This window comes from Tupaia chinensis, unplaced genomic scaffold (assembly GCF_000334495.1).
Source record: "Tupaia chinensis unplaced genomic scaffold, TupChi_1.0 Scaffold150166_1, whole genome shotgun sequence".
Lineage (NCBI taxonomy): Eukaryota > Metazoa > Chordata > Mammalia > Scandentia > Tupaiidae > Tupaia > Tupaia belangeri.
Window position 1 is genome coordinate 545,674 of NW_006210004.1, and position 18,650 is coordinate 564,323.

Genomic DNA, 18,650 nt, shown 5'->3' on the forward strand with positions numbered 1-18,650 from the left:
CTGGCAAGCGCATGTGTCCTATAGCAAAAACCTCAAAAAAAAAAAAAAAAAAAAAAGAGAGAGAGTATGAGTTTCATTCTAATGGGCAGGTTATATACTCAGGAATCATACTTGGGAATCAGTTTGATTTTTATAAGCTAACTAGATGAGGTAAGATCTATGTAGCCTTACATTAGGGCTGGTTTAGCGCTGTTCCTATTTGATGGTATTTCAGGGCTCTCCAAGGTATGTCAAGAGTGTTCAGCAAGGTTTCTCCTTCATGCCAGTCAGATCTTAAACCTTCCCCAGCCTTACACGAGCTCTGAGAATTGTTGTTTACCTTAAAGCGCCCCAGCAATAGTTCTTTCCCCTCCTCAGGGACTAGAACCTTTTATATGCACATATTAATATTCTGCTAGACCTCATGGGATTCTATGATTTTTGCCATAGGGCGGGCGCCACCACGCCCCGACCTCATGAGATTCTGTATACAGATTTCTATAGGGTTTCTGTTTGTTTTTCCCGTGTGTATCTCTCTCTCTTCTTTCCAGTATTCTGCACAGTAAATCTCGGCCACCCCAGTCTTCTGAAACTCCAGTCTCTGTTCCTTCGATTATAAGACTGACTTGCTTTATTTGGGTTTCTCCTCCTTTGTCTATGGCCTACAAAGTACCCTCCAGGTAAAGCTGAGCTGATCATACCGTACTGATCAACTCACTGGAGACCTAGCAGAAGCCCAGCCCTGCCCTGTCTACTGTCCACTCTCTGGACATACTGTTTCATTTAATGTCTAATTTATCTCCAAGAGAACTAGTCCTGTTACAAGTGTATTTTTCAAGGTAACATTTTATGGATTTTTGCTTTATCATTATTATTTATTATTATTGCTAGAGATATTCAATCATTTTGGTATATTGGTCTACTAACTTATATCTGCTAACTTTTTTTTTGAGAGAGAGATTTTGGCTATAGTGTGCATACACTCGTCGGAGAGATGGGAAGAAACAGAGAATGGTGTATGCACTCATCAGAGAGAGATAGAGACAGAAAGTGAGAAACCATCCTCCTGAGGGGGATGGCCACACTGCAGTCTCTTCTCCTCCATTCTCCTCTCAGGATCTTGGGCACACACACATGTGCCCAGTGTGAGTTTAAGTTGCCTGTCCAGGACTTGAACCACGGTCAACTACATGGGAGTCCAGCAACATAACCATCACACCACCTGCTGGCCCCTATATGAACACATTTTAAGGTTGGCATAAATAGCTTTTAGAAAAGATTTTTTTTAATCATATAAATTGAATCTTTATGTATAATAAATATAATTTTTGGCTTACATATATGCTTTTTTTTTGAGTCATCCTGTTATTGCTTAACTTAGTCAGTAATGATTAATAAGAACTAAATTTAGTCATAAAAATACTTATCACAATATACTTACGCTACAGTAATGCAAGCTTCTCTAACCACCTGGGACCTAAGGTCCTTTGCTGAAAGTTTAAGTGCTCCATCCAACAAGCGTAAATGCTGGAAAAAGCAGTCATACTGTGCCGCTCCAGCAACGAGCAGCGATCGGATTTTCTTAAGCTGAAATAAAGAGACTAGTCATTATCGATGTTAACAGGTAGGCAGTGCAAACGAACAAATGCTACCTAAATAACACTATTTAAACAACATTTTTTTAAAAAGTGAAACATATTCATTATATTTATCTGACTATATTCAGATCTTTTAATAGCATTAAATATAGCTTATAAAGAAACATGCAAACAAAATGTTTTATTAAAAAATTAGATTTAGTTATATACACAACAGACAAGTGTAATGTATAAGTAGATAAGAACATTTTACATTATAAAGTTTTTTTTTAAGGGAAATTCTTGCTATAGTGTGCATGCCCTTGACAGAGAGACAAAGTGAGAAATCACCCCTCTCCCCACCCCAGGAAGGATAGCCATGCCACAATCCCTTCCCTTCCATTCTCCTTTTGAGATTTTGGCATGCACAAAACACATGATCTGTGTGAGTTTCAAGCAGCTGTGTCCAGGACTCAAATTGTGATTGGTTACATGGGAGTCCAGCACCCTAGCCACTAAGCTAACTGCTGGCCTCACATTTTAAAGTTTGAAGAAAGCCTTTATAACTGTGGAAAATTATATAGCAACATAAAATTCACCATTTTAATTACTTAAAAATATGTGATTAAGTGTCAATAAATACATTCACAATATGCAACTATTACTTATCTACTAAGGGAGCCCATTTTTTAAAGGGCCAATATTAGAAAATTTTGTTTGCCCATAAGCAAAGGTATGAAATCAAAATGACCAACCATCAACTTATTATCATGGCTGTAGTTAACAGCATTAGTTTGTGAAGCAAATGGGTTTCTCCCTATGTACGTATCTTTGGCATTACTTTGTTCAAATATATATTTATTTTAAAGGTTGCTTATTTATTTCTTCCATGAGCAAAAGAGACACGGAGTCGGTCAGAGAGCACTCCAACAGGGCCAACACTGCGATCCACCCCCGGCTTTCAGCTAGTCCCAGGTTATGGGCAAGTTTGTGCCTGGTACACCCAGGGAGGCCTCTGGGCCTTTGACCATGTGGGGGCTGCCTCTGAGGGCATCAGGTTTTACTGATACATCACTGCCAGGCCACCAGCATTACTCTTCACATTTGACTGCCATCATTTATACATAATAAAACGACTTCAGTCAGAAGAGATATGCCCAGCTGCCCATCTGTACTCATACTCACACACCACAAGTTTACTTAAAACCATTCTCATGTGGAGTTTCACATTTAAAGGGTTTCTGAATTTTAAGATATAGCTTTAGAATTAAGTTAGGTACTGGGTCGTCGGAGAAGTTATGATGTATTTTTCTACATTTCTACGTAAAAATGCATCATGACTTTCTTGACGACCCAATAGATTAAAGATGCAAATGTAAGAAAAGAAGAAAGAAAAACAACCCAGGGCCAGCAGAGGGCATAATGGTTATGTCACTGGAATCCCACATGGCCACCTGTGGTTCGAGTCTCAGACCTGGTGGCTTCAAGTTCACAATGGGTGCATGTGTGTGGCATGCCCCATATCCCGAGAGGAGAAAGAGGAGAAGGGATTGCAGCGTGGCCATCACCCTGGGGCTGACTTCTCGCTTTTTGTCTCTTTAGCTTTCTCTGTCTTTCCAGTGAGTGCATGTATCCCATAGCAAAAATCTCTCTTAAAACACACACACACACACACACACACACACACTATCGATATTAGGAAAAGAAAATGCAAAGAATAGTTACATAATCATGGGGTGTACATGGACAGAAAAACAATCATAAACAGGAGAGAATCTGCAGTGTCTAAGTAAGATGAACTAAAACAAAACACAAATCATAACATGGTGGGAAAGAAGCACCTACAACATCAAAGACAATACACACAGTGACAATAATACAAGAAAATGACCATCCGACATGACATTGGGCAAAATAAATATACAAAAATTACTAGTGACAAACAAATCCAAATTACAGAGACACACCAGAAAGAAAACAGATGCTCTTGAAAACTGCAAGCAAGATTACAAATAACTAACACTTTTGTTCAAAATATTTGGGGAGCATCTGCTAAAAAACTGCACCTACACTTTACACAATAGCCTACACTTTATAGATCTAGCCTAGAAAACTAAAAGCATCACTGTTAGTGATGTATACAAGGATGTTTATTGTAACAATGTTTAAATGGCAGAAAAACCCAAACCTGTTCATCTATCAAACACGAAACAGCTTCATAATGTCTACATATATATGTCTGAAACTAAGGAATATATGTACGTATTGATCGACATTTAGTAAGTACCTGAGCAACTATCATATATCTGACACTTACGTCAGATGTACCAAATAGGCATGATTTGTTAAGTCAAAAAACAAAAGCTAAGTTGCTAAGTAATTTATCTAGTATGATCTTGCTTGCTTTCATAAAGGGGACAGAGAGAAATATTTATTTTCTCATACATATTCAAATATATATATACGTAGAAAAGCTTATATTCTAAATGAAATGTTTGTTTCCTTAATGGTGAGAAAACTTAGCATTTTCTTTATAACCAATCCTCAGCACTGTTTCACTTACTACAGTCAGCTTATATTATTTTATAATAAAAATCTAACATTTAAAAAGAGCATCTTCCTGGGCCAGCTGGTGGCATGGTGATTAGGGTGGCTAGATTCCACAACTACAGGTGGCACATGTGCAGGCAGACCCAGAATCCTGAGAGGAGAATGGAGGAAAGGGAACTGCACTGTGGCCATCCCTTTGGGGGTACTTTCTCACCCTCCCCTTCTTCCCTCCCCCAAGTATACTGTACTATAGCAAATTAAAAAATAAAAAAAATCTATTCTTTCTTAAATGAGTGATTTCAAAGTAAAACAAAAAGCCCTCAAGTACAAAGTTGATGGATTACACTGACAACATTTAACTTGTCAAATTTCTCCACAGATACCCTTTGGCAAAGATTTTTCTATATTTGACTTGTCTCAGAACTCGAGGAAGAATATGAGCCATATTTAACAAATTTGAAAGAACATATTCTCTATTAATAACAGTATTTCAACATTTTAAAATATGCAGACTCCTTAATAAAGGGAAGATGAAAAAGGACTTTTTTTGTTCACATTGCCATAAAAGCCTGAATTGTCAAAGGCCACATTTGATTCAATGTATCGAGACGGAGATTTTCATGATCAGCCAGATTGGGAGCTCTCAGAACAGAAGGGCATCTTCAAATGCAATCCCTTCTCTGGCTTCTTAAGGACTCAGAGGTACTCTTTTGGTACATATAATTTGGTCATGTAAATTTAATAAATTCACAATCGTTAGAAAAAAATATACAGTCCACTGTTGATGCAGACATATTTTTTAAATCGAGTATTTTCTTCAGGAAGTTTAGGCTAAATAAAATATTCTTAGCTCAAGGATATCTGACCATTCTTAAAAAAAAAAATCATTGGTAAGAAACGCTCATCACATGAGAAAAGAAAAAATTAAACAATACTAATGAATATACTGCTGTAAATTTTTATCAATACTATGAAAACACTGGACACAGGGACCAGCAGTTAGCGTAATGGCTATGTCGCTGGACTCCCACCTAGTCGACCGCAGTTTGAGTCCCGGGCATCTGCTAAAAAACTGCACCTACACTTTACACAATAGCCTACACTTTATAGATCTAGCCTAGAAAACTAAAAGCATCACTGTTAGTGATGTATACAAGGATGTTTATTGTAACAATGTTTAAATGGCAGAAAAACCCAAACCTGTTCATCTATCAAACACGAAACAGCTTACTAATGTCTACATATATATGTCTGAAACTAAGGAATATATGTACGTATTGATCGACATTTAGTAAGTACCTGAGCAACTATCATATATCTGACACTTACGTCAGATGTACCAAATAGGCATGATTTGTTAAGTCAAAAAACAAAAGCTAAGTTGCTAAGTAATTTATCTAGTATGATCTTGCTTGCTTTCATAAAGGGGACAGAGAGAAATATTTATTTTCTCATACATATTCAAATATATATATACGTAGAAAAGCTTATATTCTAAATGAAATGTTTGTTTCCTTAATGGTGAGAAAACTTAGCATTTTCTTTATAACCAATCCTCAGCACTGTTTCACTTACTACAGTCAGCTTATATTATTTTATAATAAAAATCTAACATTTAAAAAGAGCATCTTCCTGGGCCAGCTGGTGGCATGGGGATTAGGGTGGCTAGATTCCACAACTACAGGTGGCACATGTGCAGGCAGACCCAGAATCCTGAGAGGAGAATGGAGGAAAGGGAACTGCACTGTGGCCATCCCTTTGGGGGTACTTTCTCACCCTCCCCTTCTTCCCTCCCCCAAGTATACTGTACTATAGCAAATTAAAAAATAAAAAAAATCTATTCTTTCTTAAATGAGTGATTTCAAAGTAAAACAAAAAGCCCTCAAGTACAAAGTTGATGGATTACACTGACAACATTTAACTTGTCAAATTTCTCCACAGATACCCTTTGGCAAAGATTTTTCTATATTTGACTTGTCTCAGAACTCGAGGAAGAATATGAGCCATATTTAACAAATTTGAAAGAACATATTCTCTATTAATAACAGTATTTCAACATTTTAAAATATGCAGACTCCTTAATAAAGGGAAGATGAAAAAGGACTTTTTTTGTTCACATTGCCATAAAAGCCTGAATTGTCAAAGGCCACATTTGATTCAATGTATCGAGACGGAGATTTTCATGATCAGCCAGATTGGGAGCTCTCAGAACAGAAGGGCATCTTCAAATGCAATCCCTTCTCTGGCTTCTTAAGGACTCAGAGGTACTCTTTTGGTACATATAATTTGGTCATGTAAATTTAATAAATTCACAATCGTTAGAAAAAAATATACAGTCCACTGTTGATGCAGACATATTTTTTAAATCGAGTATTTTCTTCAGGAAGTTTAGGCTAAATAAAATATTCTTAGCTCAAGGATATCTGACCATTCTTAAAAAAAAAAATCATTGGTAAGAAACGCTCATCACATGAGAAAAGAAAAAATTAAACAATACTAATGAATATACTGCTGTAAATTTTTATCAATACTATGAAAACACTGGACACAGGGACCAGCAGTTAGCGTAATGGCTATGTCGCTGGACTCCCACCTAGTCGACCGCAGTTTGAGTCCCGGACCTGGTGGCTTAAACTCACGCCGGGCGCGTGTGCGTGCGTGCCCAAGATCCCGAGAGGAGAATGGAGGAGAAGAGATTGTGGCATGGCCATCCCCCCTATAGGGTGATTTTCTGCTTTCTGTCTCTCTGTCTCTCTCTGTCTGGCAAGTGTACGTGCCCTATAGCAAAAAACCTCTCCAAAAAAAAAAAAAAAAAAAAAAAAAAAGAAAAAACACTGGGCACACAGGTTAAGTGAATTGCTTTGCTGGTAAACCTTATATGCCCTGAGGCCAGTGCTGATGAGCAACTGTGCATCTCTGCAGAGAAGCCAAGGCCCCCTGAAGCTTACACTTTCCTGATTGGACAACAAGTAAGACACATGTCCAGATGCTACCAAATGGCAGAAATAGACACCATCTATTGTCTATTGTCAAAATAACAAAAATTGACTCTAGGGGTCAGCAGGGGCTTAGTGGTTGAGGTACTGGATTCCTATGTGGCCAATCGCAGTTCAAGTCCTGAACCTGGAGATTTGAAATCCACACTGTGTGCATGTGTGCCCACGATCCCAGGAGGAGAATGTAGAAGAGATTGCAGTGTAGCCATCCCCACCCACCCCCAAGGGGGGTGATTTCTCACTTTCTGTCTCTTTGACTTGCACATGAGCTTTATAGTGAACCCCACTTCCCCCCCCCCAAAAAAAATTGTCAGAAAATGTCTATTATCTCAATGTGTTTTTCAGGCAGAAATGTTACCTATCAGACTTTATTTGATAACTGAATACCAGATATTCAATAGTACCACTACTGAATTTCCATACTATTACTGAATTTCCATGCTTTTGAAAAGGAAAACTAAAAAAAAAAAAAAAAAAAAGGATAAGAAAATAAAAAACTTACTGCATTGGCGCGCTGATCCCAGTCATGTTTGTCATCTGACAAAATTTCCCTGATTTTATTCAATGTTTCTTCAAGTTCTCGACTAGAATAGATCTTAAAGAAAAGATTCAGAATTATGACAGTATTTCTCACATAAACGATATCAAAATCATGTCCTGATGTTTAAAATAATCTTTTATGTAATAAGGTTATTCATCAGACTAGTACCAATTTTAATGGAGAATGGAAATGCAGAATAGAAAATAATAAAATGAAATGCTTTTTATTAGTCTTTCTTTTGCACTTATTACACCTTTTGCTATATCTCCCCTCATAAACAACTTTAAACGTCCTGTTAAAATCACTGTAATTTAAAACAAGATGCAAACATCCAAGAATAGGCCTAATTTCTCAAATATTATTATAAAGTATTTTCTTTATAGCCAATCCTCTGCACTGTTTCGCTTACTACAGTCAGCTTGTATTATTTTATAATAAAAATCTAACATTTAAAAAGAGAGCATCTATTCTTGGGCCAGCCGGTGGCATGGTGATTAGGGTGGCTAGATTCCACATCTACAGGTGGCTCAAGGCTAGGTATATGTTTTATTTCCTCTGGAGCCAATCATTTGCCGAACAGCTATACATGAGTATCCTTTCATTCATTTAACAGATATTCTTATAAGAGGGACCAGTTATGCTAGGCATGAGGAAGACTACAGTGATCAAAAAGTAGACATGGTCTTTGTTTTACGGAGCTTACAGGAAAACTAACAACTAATCAGCCTACAGCATGTGGGACGTGGTGACTTGAAAAACACACTCTGTATGTAGATGTGCACCGAAATCCTTAAAAGAGAAACTGAGGAGAAGGGATTGAGATGTGAGTAGGCCACACAGGAAATGCTTTCTCACCTTCCCTCTATCACTCTTTTTCAGTCTCCCTCTGGTGACTACATGTGTCCTCCAGCAAATTGGGGTGGGGGGGGGGAGGGCGGGAAGGAAGGAAGGAAGGAAGGAAGAAAAGAAGAAAGGGCCCAGAATGAACTCCCAATAAATTCAAATATTCAACAGCCAAATAAGAGAAAGATGCAAGATGCACCCATAAAGAAGACAGAGATGAAGTGGACAAAGAAGAAGGAAGGAAAAGACAGAAGAACGTTATATCAGAAACACCTAAAAAAAGATCCCAATGGAACAATAGATGTAGTCAACAGTATTAAACGCTGATAAAAGATTAAAAAAACAGTAAAACCTATTGATTTTGGTGTGATAATGATGATCAGTGATTTACGTAAGACCTATTTCAATGGAAGAACAAGTGAGAAAAGACTAGGATGAAATAACAGGAAAAGTTATGAAAATTAGCAAGTACAGACATTTCTTTTGGAAAGGCTGACTGTGAAGGTATCCACCACCACCAAAAGAAAATCTGGAGGATATGGGGTCCCATCAGAATTATTTTCTTTCTTCTAATTGAAGAACCTAGTCATGATTAACAGAACATTGGAAAGTTCCGAAAAAGAGTGAGCGCTTGAACCCACATAAAAGCACTGATTAAGAAATAGGTAATGGGGACCAGCAGATGAGGTAAAGGTTACATCGCTGGACTCTCACGTAGTCGACCACGGTTCAAGTCCTGGACCCAGTGGCTTCAAACTCATGTTGGGCACGCATGTGTATGTGTGCATGTGTGCCCAAAATCCCAAGAAGAGAATGGAGGAGAAGAGATTGTGGCATGGCCATCCCCCCAGGGGGGTGATTTCTGCCTTTCTGACTCTGTGTCTCTCTGTCTTTCTAGTGAGCGTGTGTACGCTATAGCAAAAACCTCAAGAAGGAGGAGGAGGGAGAAGGGGGGAAGGAGGATGAAGGGAGAAGGGGGAGCGGAGAGGGTACAGGTATCATGGTCATCACGTGATGAGGAGAGCTAGCGTAATAACCCTAAGGGCATGTGGGTGCCAAGAAAAAATCAGATTTTAAATAAACCAAGGATGTTGAAGGAATTCCCCCAAAATTAAAGACTGAAGGGAGTTGCTGCTTATGAAACAGAGGTTCTAGAGGGCACAATGGAAAGTACCAAACATCTGGAAGGTGGAGAGGCTGGGTGGGAGGTGGTGACAGGTCAGTTATAAGAAAGAAATAAGGAGCTGTGAAATAGCCTTTTCTCTTTCATACTGCCAAGTAGCCCTGGCAGCACTGACACTATGATGTGACCAGGCCGACAAGAAAATACTGAACAAAAAAAATGTTCAAGTCCAACTAAATTTTACTAATTTTTCCTATAATCCTTCCCTTACATGAATGACATGACAAATACAAAGTAGGAGAATATGTTTTCCCTATTATTTAAAAAGTAAATATCTTAAAATAAGAAAAAATATATTTCAATAAAGGCACAAAATACACACAAATAAGTTTTAAAAGTGTCCTCATAACCTTTTAAGATCCTAAATAGCTTAAGGACAAGTTTTCCTTTCAAAGAGCAAAAAAGTAATACAGAAAGTGGAAGGTAGCAATGTAAGATATTTTTAAACAGATATGCAAAGTACATTCAGCATTCAAACCCATTACACTGGAAAAAACATTCTGAGTGACATGAGTATTGGCAAGGATATCAAGAGGAAAGAACTATAATACTATAATACACTTTCTTATAGAAGTTTAAACTAGTACAACTAGTATAATTCCCTTACAGAGTTACATTTAACAAAGGTAAAGATAATAATCTACTTATATGTTTAAAACCTAAGGAAAAGCTTACAAATAATCAAGGACGTATGTATAAACGTCTTCACTGCAGCCAGATACGATACTGAAACGTTACACTCTGAATGTCAACAGATCAATGAACTATTATCTATTCAAACAACAGAAACCATCTATCAGTTCAAATGAACAAAACAGAATCACAAATTTTACATTTTGGAAAATTATAAAAAGCACTGAGTAAAAGAATATTATGTACAATATGAGTGTTTTTAAGAAATGGTAATAATACTCCTTTTTATGCATGTCTACTCTGTGTACTTCAATTACTTCTATGTGAATGACTTCCACATTTCTACTGTCAATGAATCTCAAACATTATCTGGACTTTAAACTCATTAATTCGAATATTGGAACCTTAAATTGGATATTGTAATGTAATTTGAGTCAACAATAACGATTAGACTTTATTTCAACCTTACCAAAAAACCTCTTGAAAATCTAACTGTGCCAACGAAGTATAGCTTGGTGATAACAAGTTAAATACTTCATTTATGTAGTTATTTAAGGAAAAAATTATTTAAAAGGGGGGGATAACTATATGAACAGACACACGAGCAATATTCATGGAGATTTGGCCTTACCTGAACAGAAGGGACATCTGTAAAAGCTTTTATAAAATCATCTTCATCAACTGCTCCAGCACCTCCTTCCTTAGAAGCACCTGCTAATTAAAGAAAATTAACTTTATAAGGTTCATTTTTAAGCATTTTAGCACTACGGACAACATGAAAAACAAAATCTTTTAATATCAACAAAGGAAAAATTCTGAAGCATATTCCATTTTCTATGAAAGCACTGAAAAAGTCTCAGAAAAGTAAAAGAACTTAGCAGCGGTTGATTAACTCTATGTAAGGTACTAGACTGATAGTAAAATTGAAACTAATAGAGGTACCCAACTCTCACTTGCATGCAATGCATTATCTAAGACAGACACAAATGAGAATATTTTAAAAACTGGATTCAACCTAAAAGACACCAAATGTCAGTAAATGATGGCAAAGAAGTGATGTAGAGGATGTATTAATTACTAACATATGCTCCCATGGTCAGGAGAGCATGTGTGAGAGAAATGGGGGTTGTGAAATGAAATTTAATATTGCAAAGAAATCTTCCCTAATTGCCCATACAAAACTAGAATAAACTTAAAGGGTAGTAGTTATTTCAGGGCTAGTAATTAAGCTATTGCATTTCGGCTCCAAATCTATTCCCAATGTTGGACCTACAGCTGCTGTGGCACAGTGGTCACGAATGTGACCTGCAGAGCTGGAAGCCATATGGTCAAGTGCAGGTGCAAACCCCCAGGTCTGTTTGGAAACACGCCGGGGGGGCACAGCGAGCACCCAGGATCCAGAAGAGCTACAGTGCTATGGAAAGGGGACTATGCCGTGACTCTGTTGAGGGTCTCTCTCTTTCATATGTGCACATGCTCTCTATCACTAGGAAGGAAGGGAAGGAAGGAAAGGAGGGAGGGCGGAAGGGCATGCTGGGACTAGTGTTTACTAAACCATTTTTTCCCGTTGATTCTAACACTTTCCTATTCAGCTCTGGCAATACAGGGTATACAGAGAATGACTGGAAACTGAAGGAAGAAGGGATCTGCTCTTTCCTGGTAGCTTCCTGTTCGGGACAGTAAAACCCCTAGCAACACTGGGAAACTCCTTGTCTGAGGACCAGCAGCTGATTCCAGTCTGCAGCTCTTCTAATGCTAACTAAATCAGCTCCTGATTCCCATGGGGAAATGGTCAGCATCCAGACTCAAAGCAAATGTTCAAATAATTACTTCAAACCCAGGAAGCAAAAAAAAAAGAAAATTACCCACTTCAAACTTCAACTGACAAGTGAACTGAATAAATATAAACACCCAAGACCAGCAATGCCAACTATAGGGCCCTGAGTGGAGAGAAAAATCAGAGGAGATTATATGCAAGAGGAAGAACCTAGTATTTGTATACCAAAGACATCAACTCAGATTTTCTCCAAGCCCAGAGTAAAGTGGCTTTTTGAAGGGGGATGGTGAAGTCTTCTTGAATCTTACTGGACAGGACTGCACTGAAACAAGATGGTAATCAAAAACCAGAAGTAGAAAGCCCCCTGTATTACGCAGAACAAACCTGCACCTCACTATGCCAACAGAAGAAGGTGTTCTCAAACTAAGAAGCCAAGCAAACCTTTCATTCCAGACCCATAGATCTCTTATTTATGGTCCAAAAAAATTAGTCCAAATACATCTTCTTAAACAAAATACATAGCTAACCTCTACACTAGGCGACAATAAGAAGAAAAAATAAGAATGAGAAGATTTTATACAGATCTAAGTACCCACCCCCCCAAAATAATAAAAGCACACAACCAGTTAACAAGTAGGAAAAAAAACTATAATGTAATATCTAACATGAATTAAATAAAATTAAACACCAATAATAGGTATGAAAAGACAGATAAATCAGAATGCCACAAACTCTGAGCAGATATGGACGACATGAAGACAGTTAGCCAAAGTCAGGAAATTATTTTTTTTCCAGAAGATAAAAATCATCTGAGAAATAAATAATAAATGACCAACTATGCAACTACAGTTTTGAATAAGTAAAACTACAGAAAATATTAAGACACTTGAGGAAATGTGAATACAGGAATTAAGTTCTGAAAAGGAGGCAAGCATATAGATTAATAATGAATTTACCTGGCCCAAACACTGTGCAAAGCAGTGCACTATTCAGACACTGCTCTACAAGCTGGGAGCACATGAAAGTTTTAATTCCTAGTATAATCTACAGGCTAGGAGTGGTGGTATGTACCTGCAATCCCAGCTACTCAGGGAGGCTGAGACTGGAGGACTTGGGAGTTCAACGTTAGGAGCTCGAGGTTGATCTGGGTAAAACAGGGAGACCCTGTCTAGAGAAGAAAAAAAATAAAGAGCCAGGGGGGGTGGTGCATACCTATGAGCTTGGGAGTTTGAAGCAGGAAGATTACAACAGGGTTGACAGACATAGTTAGACCCTATCCTTAGGGAGAAAAAACGGAATAAATGTACAGAAAATAAAAGGGCTAAAGGAACAAGCTCAATAATATCACAAAGACAATAGAAAACTCCAAACCATGGGATAATCTAAAAACACAACTGGCCTAGACTGTTTAAAAAGTCAATGCCATGGAGATAAAAATCGGTAAGGGGACTGAGTTGGATAATATTTTTAAATGTCCTTTTTGTCAGAGATTTTTGCTGTAGGGTGTGTGTGCTCGCCAGAGAGAGACGGACAGAAAGTGATAAATCACCCCCCAGGAGGGATGGCCACTCTGTGATCCCTTCTCCTCCATTCTCCTCTTGGGATTTTGGACACTCACACCACACGTGCCCTGCAGGAGTTTTAAGCCTCCAGTCTGGAACTCTCCATTACCTGGGAGTCCAGTGTTGTAATTATTATACCATCTCCTGGCCTCAGTATTTTTAAATTTTCTCACATATGGTAATGGGATAGTTACAGTGGGGTAAGACTTTTTCTTTGGTAGAGGTTTTTTGGCCTTAGGGCACATACACTTAGGAGGAAGTGGAGGCAAAGTGAGAAATCAAGCCCCAGGGAGGATGGCCACACCACAATCCTTTCTCCTCCATTCTCTTGCTAGGATCTTGGGCATGCACAAACACGTGGCCAGTGTGAGTTTCAAGCCACCAGGTCCAGGACTTGAACTGTGGTCAGTCATGGAGGAAACCAGTGACATAATCATTTTTAATACCAAGGAGATGCACATTAAATATTGAGAAGTAAAATGTCATGTCTACAATTCACTTTCCAACAGCTGAGATTTAAAAAAACAGTATCGGGACCAGCAGTTAGCATAATGGCTATGTCGCTGGACTCCCCTGTAGTCGACCGCGGTTCGTGTCCTGGACCCGGAGGCTTAACACTCACGCCGGGTGCGTGTGCATGCGTGCCCAAGATCCCGAGAGGAGAATGGAGGAGAAGGGATTGCGGTGTGACCATTCCCCCAGGGGGTGATTTCTCGCTTTCTGTCTCTAGGTCTCTCTCTATCTGTCTGGTGAGCGCACACGCCCTATAGCGAAAACCTCTCCAAAAAAAAAAAAAAAAATAGTATGTGGGTCAGCTGGTGCCATTTTGGTTAGGGCACCTAGATCCCACATGGCTGACTTTGTGGTTCAAGTCTCCCAGACCTGACAACCTGAGAAACACGCCGGGCATGTGTACATGCATGTCTAAAATCCCAAGAGGAGAATGGAGAAGGGATTGTGGCATGGTCATCCCACTTTGATAATAATATGTGTAAAAGTATATCAAACAAATCTGGGAAATGGCTGGTTATAAAATAAAGGTGTGAAGTGGTCACTGTATGTCGACTTTGCTGTAAAATAAAAAATTTTTATAATAAAAAATATGGAAAACCACTCATTATAAAGTTAGAGCAGATACAAACAGATCAAGAAAAAGGGGAGAAATTCTATAAATAGACCAAAATACACTGAGTAAATAATATGTAAAGATTGTTTTATATAACTGCATAAACTGGTCATGCAAAAGGAAGAAAAAAAATGGATATATGTTATCCTATACAAAAAATAAACTGTAGATATACTGTATAAACTAAATGTAAAATCATTAATGTTTTAGGAAAAATGAGTCATTTTATAATCTTGGGACTGACTGGAGAAAAGTCTTTCTAATTCAAGGCAGCAATTTTGAAAGTCAGAAAGTGAACAGATAATTTACCTACCACAATGAAAAATTTAAAAATTTGATGCAGAAATGCCATTGTCAAAATAACAGACTAAGTATTTATAATTTTTTTTTTCAGTTTTTTTTTGCTATAAGGTTTGTGCCAAACAGACAGAAAACAAAAAATCATCCTCCAGGGGTCATGGCCACCCTGCAATTCCTTCTCCTCCAATCTCCTCTTGTTATTTTGAGCATGCATGCATATGTGCCCGGTGTGTTTCAAGCTGCTAGCTCCGGGACTCAAACTGTGTTGATCGTGTGGGAGACCAGATCCATAACCACTACACATCTTGTTGGCCCAAGCATTTGTAACTTTTAACAGAAGAACAAAAGTCTCAATATTTTTAAAAATACAAATAAACTGATGAGAAGACAAACAATGGACTTGACAGAGGATACATTAATTCCTGTTAATGGATTTAAGTATTATGACACTCAGTAGAATGTAAACTCTATAAAGACAAAGTCTTTTGTTTGTGTCCACTGACATTTCCCAGAGGTTCTAAAAGTAGCAACACACTAAGATAGATGAATGGGTGGAAAAATGCAAAGTCAAAGAAAGAAGCACCACTGGGACCAGAAGGTGGAGTAATGGTTACACTGCTAGACTCCCACACAGGCGACTGCAGTGTGAGTCCCAGACCCAGCAGCTTAAAACTCACACTGGGCGTGCGCACTTGCCCAAAGTCAATTTCCAAGAGGAGAATGGAGAAGGGATTGTGGTGTGGCCATCCCCTCTGGGGGATGATTTCTTGCTTTCTGTCTCTCTGGCAAGTATATACACCCTATAGCAAAAATTCTCTCTTCAAAAAGAAAGGAGCAACATCAAAATAGTAATTAATAAGGCTGTTATATTCAATGCTGGAGAATATAATGTTTTATTAAAATTAAAAACATACAATCTTTGATTAGGTAATCTCATTTATAGGAATGTATTCCACCAGAAGGTTAAAATGTATAGATATATACATGGAGAGCTGCAATACTGATTCTTATGTTCTTTGTTTAAAAAGTAGTCAAGTGGTGGGAACAGCAGGTGGCATAACAGTTACATCACTAGACTCCCCCATGGCTAACCATGGTTCTAATCCTGGACCTGGAGGCTCAAAACTCACCCTGGGTGCGAGTGCATGCATGCCCAAAATCCTGAGAGGAGAATAGAGGAGAAGGGACTGCTGCATGACCATCCCCCGTGGCGGGAGATTTCTCACTTTCTGTCCATCTCTGTATCCCCAGCAAGCACGCATGCCCTATAGCAAACATTTCTTTTAAAGTAGTCAAGTGGTTAAGGGAGTCAGATTTCACATGGCGAAACAGTTTGTAACTCAGTCCTTGCAGCTTGAAAACCACACCAGGCATGTATACATGCATGCCCCAAAGCCTGACAAGACAGGGAAATGAAAGGATTGTGGTGTGAGCACACCTCACTGGGGGTTGCTTTCTCCTCCTTCTCTTTGGCAAGAGTGCATTAAAAAAACAGAGTAATTGTTTGCATGATGAGAAAACTGGGAATAATTAGTATTATTTGGACATTACGGTGTTAGGTATGTAGACATTCTTTTAATAATTTTTTAAAAAATTTATTTAAATTTATTACTATTATTATTATTATTTTTAATTTTTAGTTTGACTAGAGATGAGGGTGGGGAGAGAATATGAGGAAGCAAGCCACCAGATGCAGGACTCAAACTATGGTCAGCTATGTAGGAGTTTGGAGCCTTAATCACCATGCCACCTACTAGCCCCTTGGACATTCTTAATAACTTGTAAGGTCAGACATAAATGAAGTAAAACAAAAAATATCCTAAAGATGAATAATTACTATTGAATTTGAAATGGGAGTAATTACCTAATAATAAGAATTGAAAGTTTAAACTACTTCAAAGTAATTATCTGACAGTAGTTGAGAACAGAAGAAAATAAATACTCTGTGCATTTCAAGAACTGAGTAAGAGGGAACAAGAGAATTTTGAGAACTCATGACTTAGTGATGTGTCTCCATGAGTATGTAGAAGCTTGAGTGACAAATCGCTAACCTCAAAACCTTGTACTAATTATAAATGACAAGAATTATAGCATCATCAAATTCAACTTTAATTTAAAAAAACAAAGCATAGCATCAAATCCAGCTCTCATTTTTTAAAAAGAATAGCAGTCAAAATAGTTGGTAAAGGAACAGGGACTCTATAATCAGAAAATAAACTTTAAGAAGGCAGTTTCAGAGGGCCAGGCAGTCGCACTGCAAGGCTGACCCACATGGGAAGGTCCCAGGTTTGCATCCAGAGGCCTCCCTGAGTAAGGGGGATATACATACGCTTATGATTTGGAGCCGGCTGAAGGTAGGAATGGACCGGGGCCTCAGAACCTACTGGGATGCTGTCTCTCTTTTCTCTCACTCATGAAATATAAGAAAAAACTTTTTTAGAAAAAGGCAATGTCTTTAAGAACATACTAAAAAATATTTTTATTACAATGTAAAAATTACTGGTCTGTTTCCAAATAATCTATTTCGCTGGGAATCATACCAGTTGAGCTATAAAGTAGCTGACTTTTAGATCTGAAAACTACTGATCATTTACTGTGGATGATAATATCGGAGCAGTAAGGATCTAGGAAAATCCTTATTTACTAATAGAGACTAGTGTAGTGGAAGTATAACAAAGTGATTTTTTTGTACCCTGCCGATTTATTAAATGGGTAACTCTGGGCACATTATTTATTAGATGGGTAACTCTGGGCCCCAAGTTGTTGTTTGCTTGTCATTAAAATCAGGACAATAAAGTACCTAACTCAGGGGTTTTGATTCTTAAATGAGACATACATCTGAGCACTTAAGAATTTAAAAGAAAAAAAAGTGTTACCTAAAATACTATAGAAACACAAGTATTTTAAACAATCAGATAACTTAGTAACTGTATTTCAAACTATTAAGCCAAAAGAAAGGAAGTGTATTTATCTAAATTACTATTAAGAAGTTATAAATGTTATTCAGAAAATGAACTACTTAAGAAAATTCACTTTATTCCTATTCTAACTAGTAAAGCACAAAGATAACACTTTTTGGGACCCAAATAATATGGTATTTATAGCAATGATATGTTAATATAGATCTTGCTGTTGCCTTTTTATTCCCCCCACTTATTCCTAGCTTAAAGGCCACACAATTAGCAATATGAGTAGAATAAGTTGACCAACTGAGGCCAAAGAAAAAGTAAACTAACACATTAAAAATAAAAACCAGGTTTTATTACCTTTAATTAACTGGAAGGATAACTTGCTAAAAATAGCACACATCTCTTTAATCTTGATATCTAGCTCTAGAAGTAAATTAAATTCCGAAACTTCAAAAGTAGATTCAGGCAGGATTCCAAAAAAATTCACTTTTTAAAAAAATTTTGGTAATGTTACCTGAAGAGGTTTACTGAACTCAGTGGGCTTTACCCCACTATTCTACACCTGTCTACCAAATTCCTTTAATTAGTATCTAATCATATCTAGCTGTTGACTAGAGATGCCTAGGAACAGCAAATAAAATAGACAATCATCATGATCCATATAAATTTAGGGC

General features: G+C 37.7%; 1 protein-coding gene across 7 annotated transcripts in view; it reads right to left on the minus strand.

Moving 5' to 3' along the window:
- The window catches only part of CLASP2 (cytoplasmic linker associated protein 2), a 223,769-nt gene that overhangs the window by 111,362 nt on the left and 93,757 nt on the right, over nucleotides 1–18,650 (minus strand). For all 7 annotated transcript variants that reach the window (XM_027769656.1, XM_027769655.1, XM_027769654.1 and 4 more), the window contains 3 exons: nucleotides 10,934–11,016; nucleotides 7,605–7,697; nucleotides 1,421–1,566 (listed from right to left, as the gene is read on the minus strand). In XM_027769656.1, coding sequence (XP_027625457.1) covers nucleotides 1,421–1,566; nucleotides 7,605–7,697; nucleotides 10,934–11,016 — 322 coding nt within the window. The remainder of the gene's footprint in view (nucleotides 1–1,420; nucleotides 1,567–7,604; nucleotides 7,698–10,933; nucleotides 11,017–18,650) is intronic.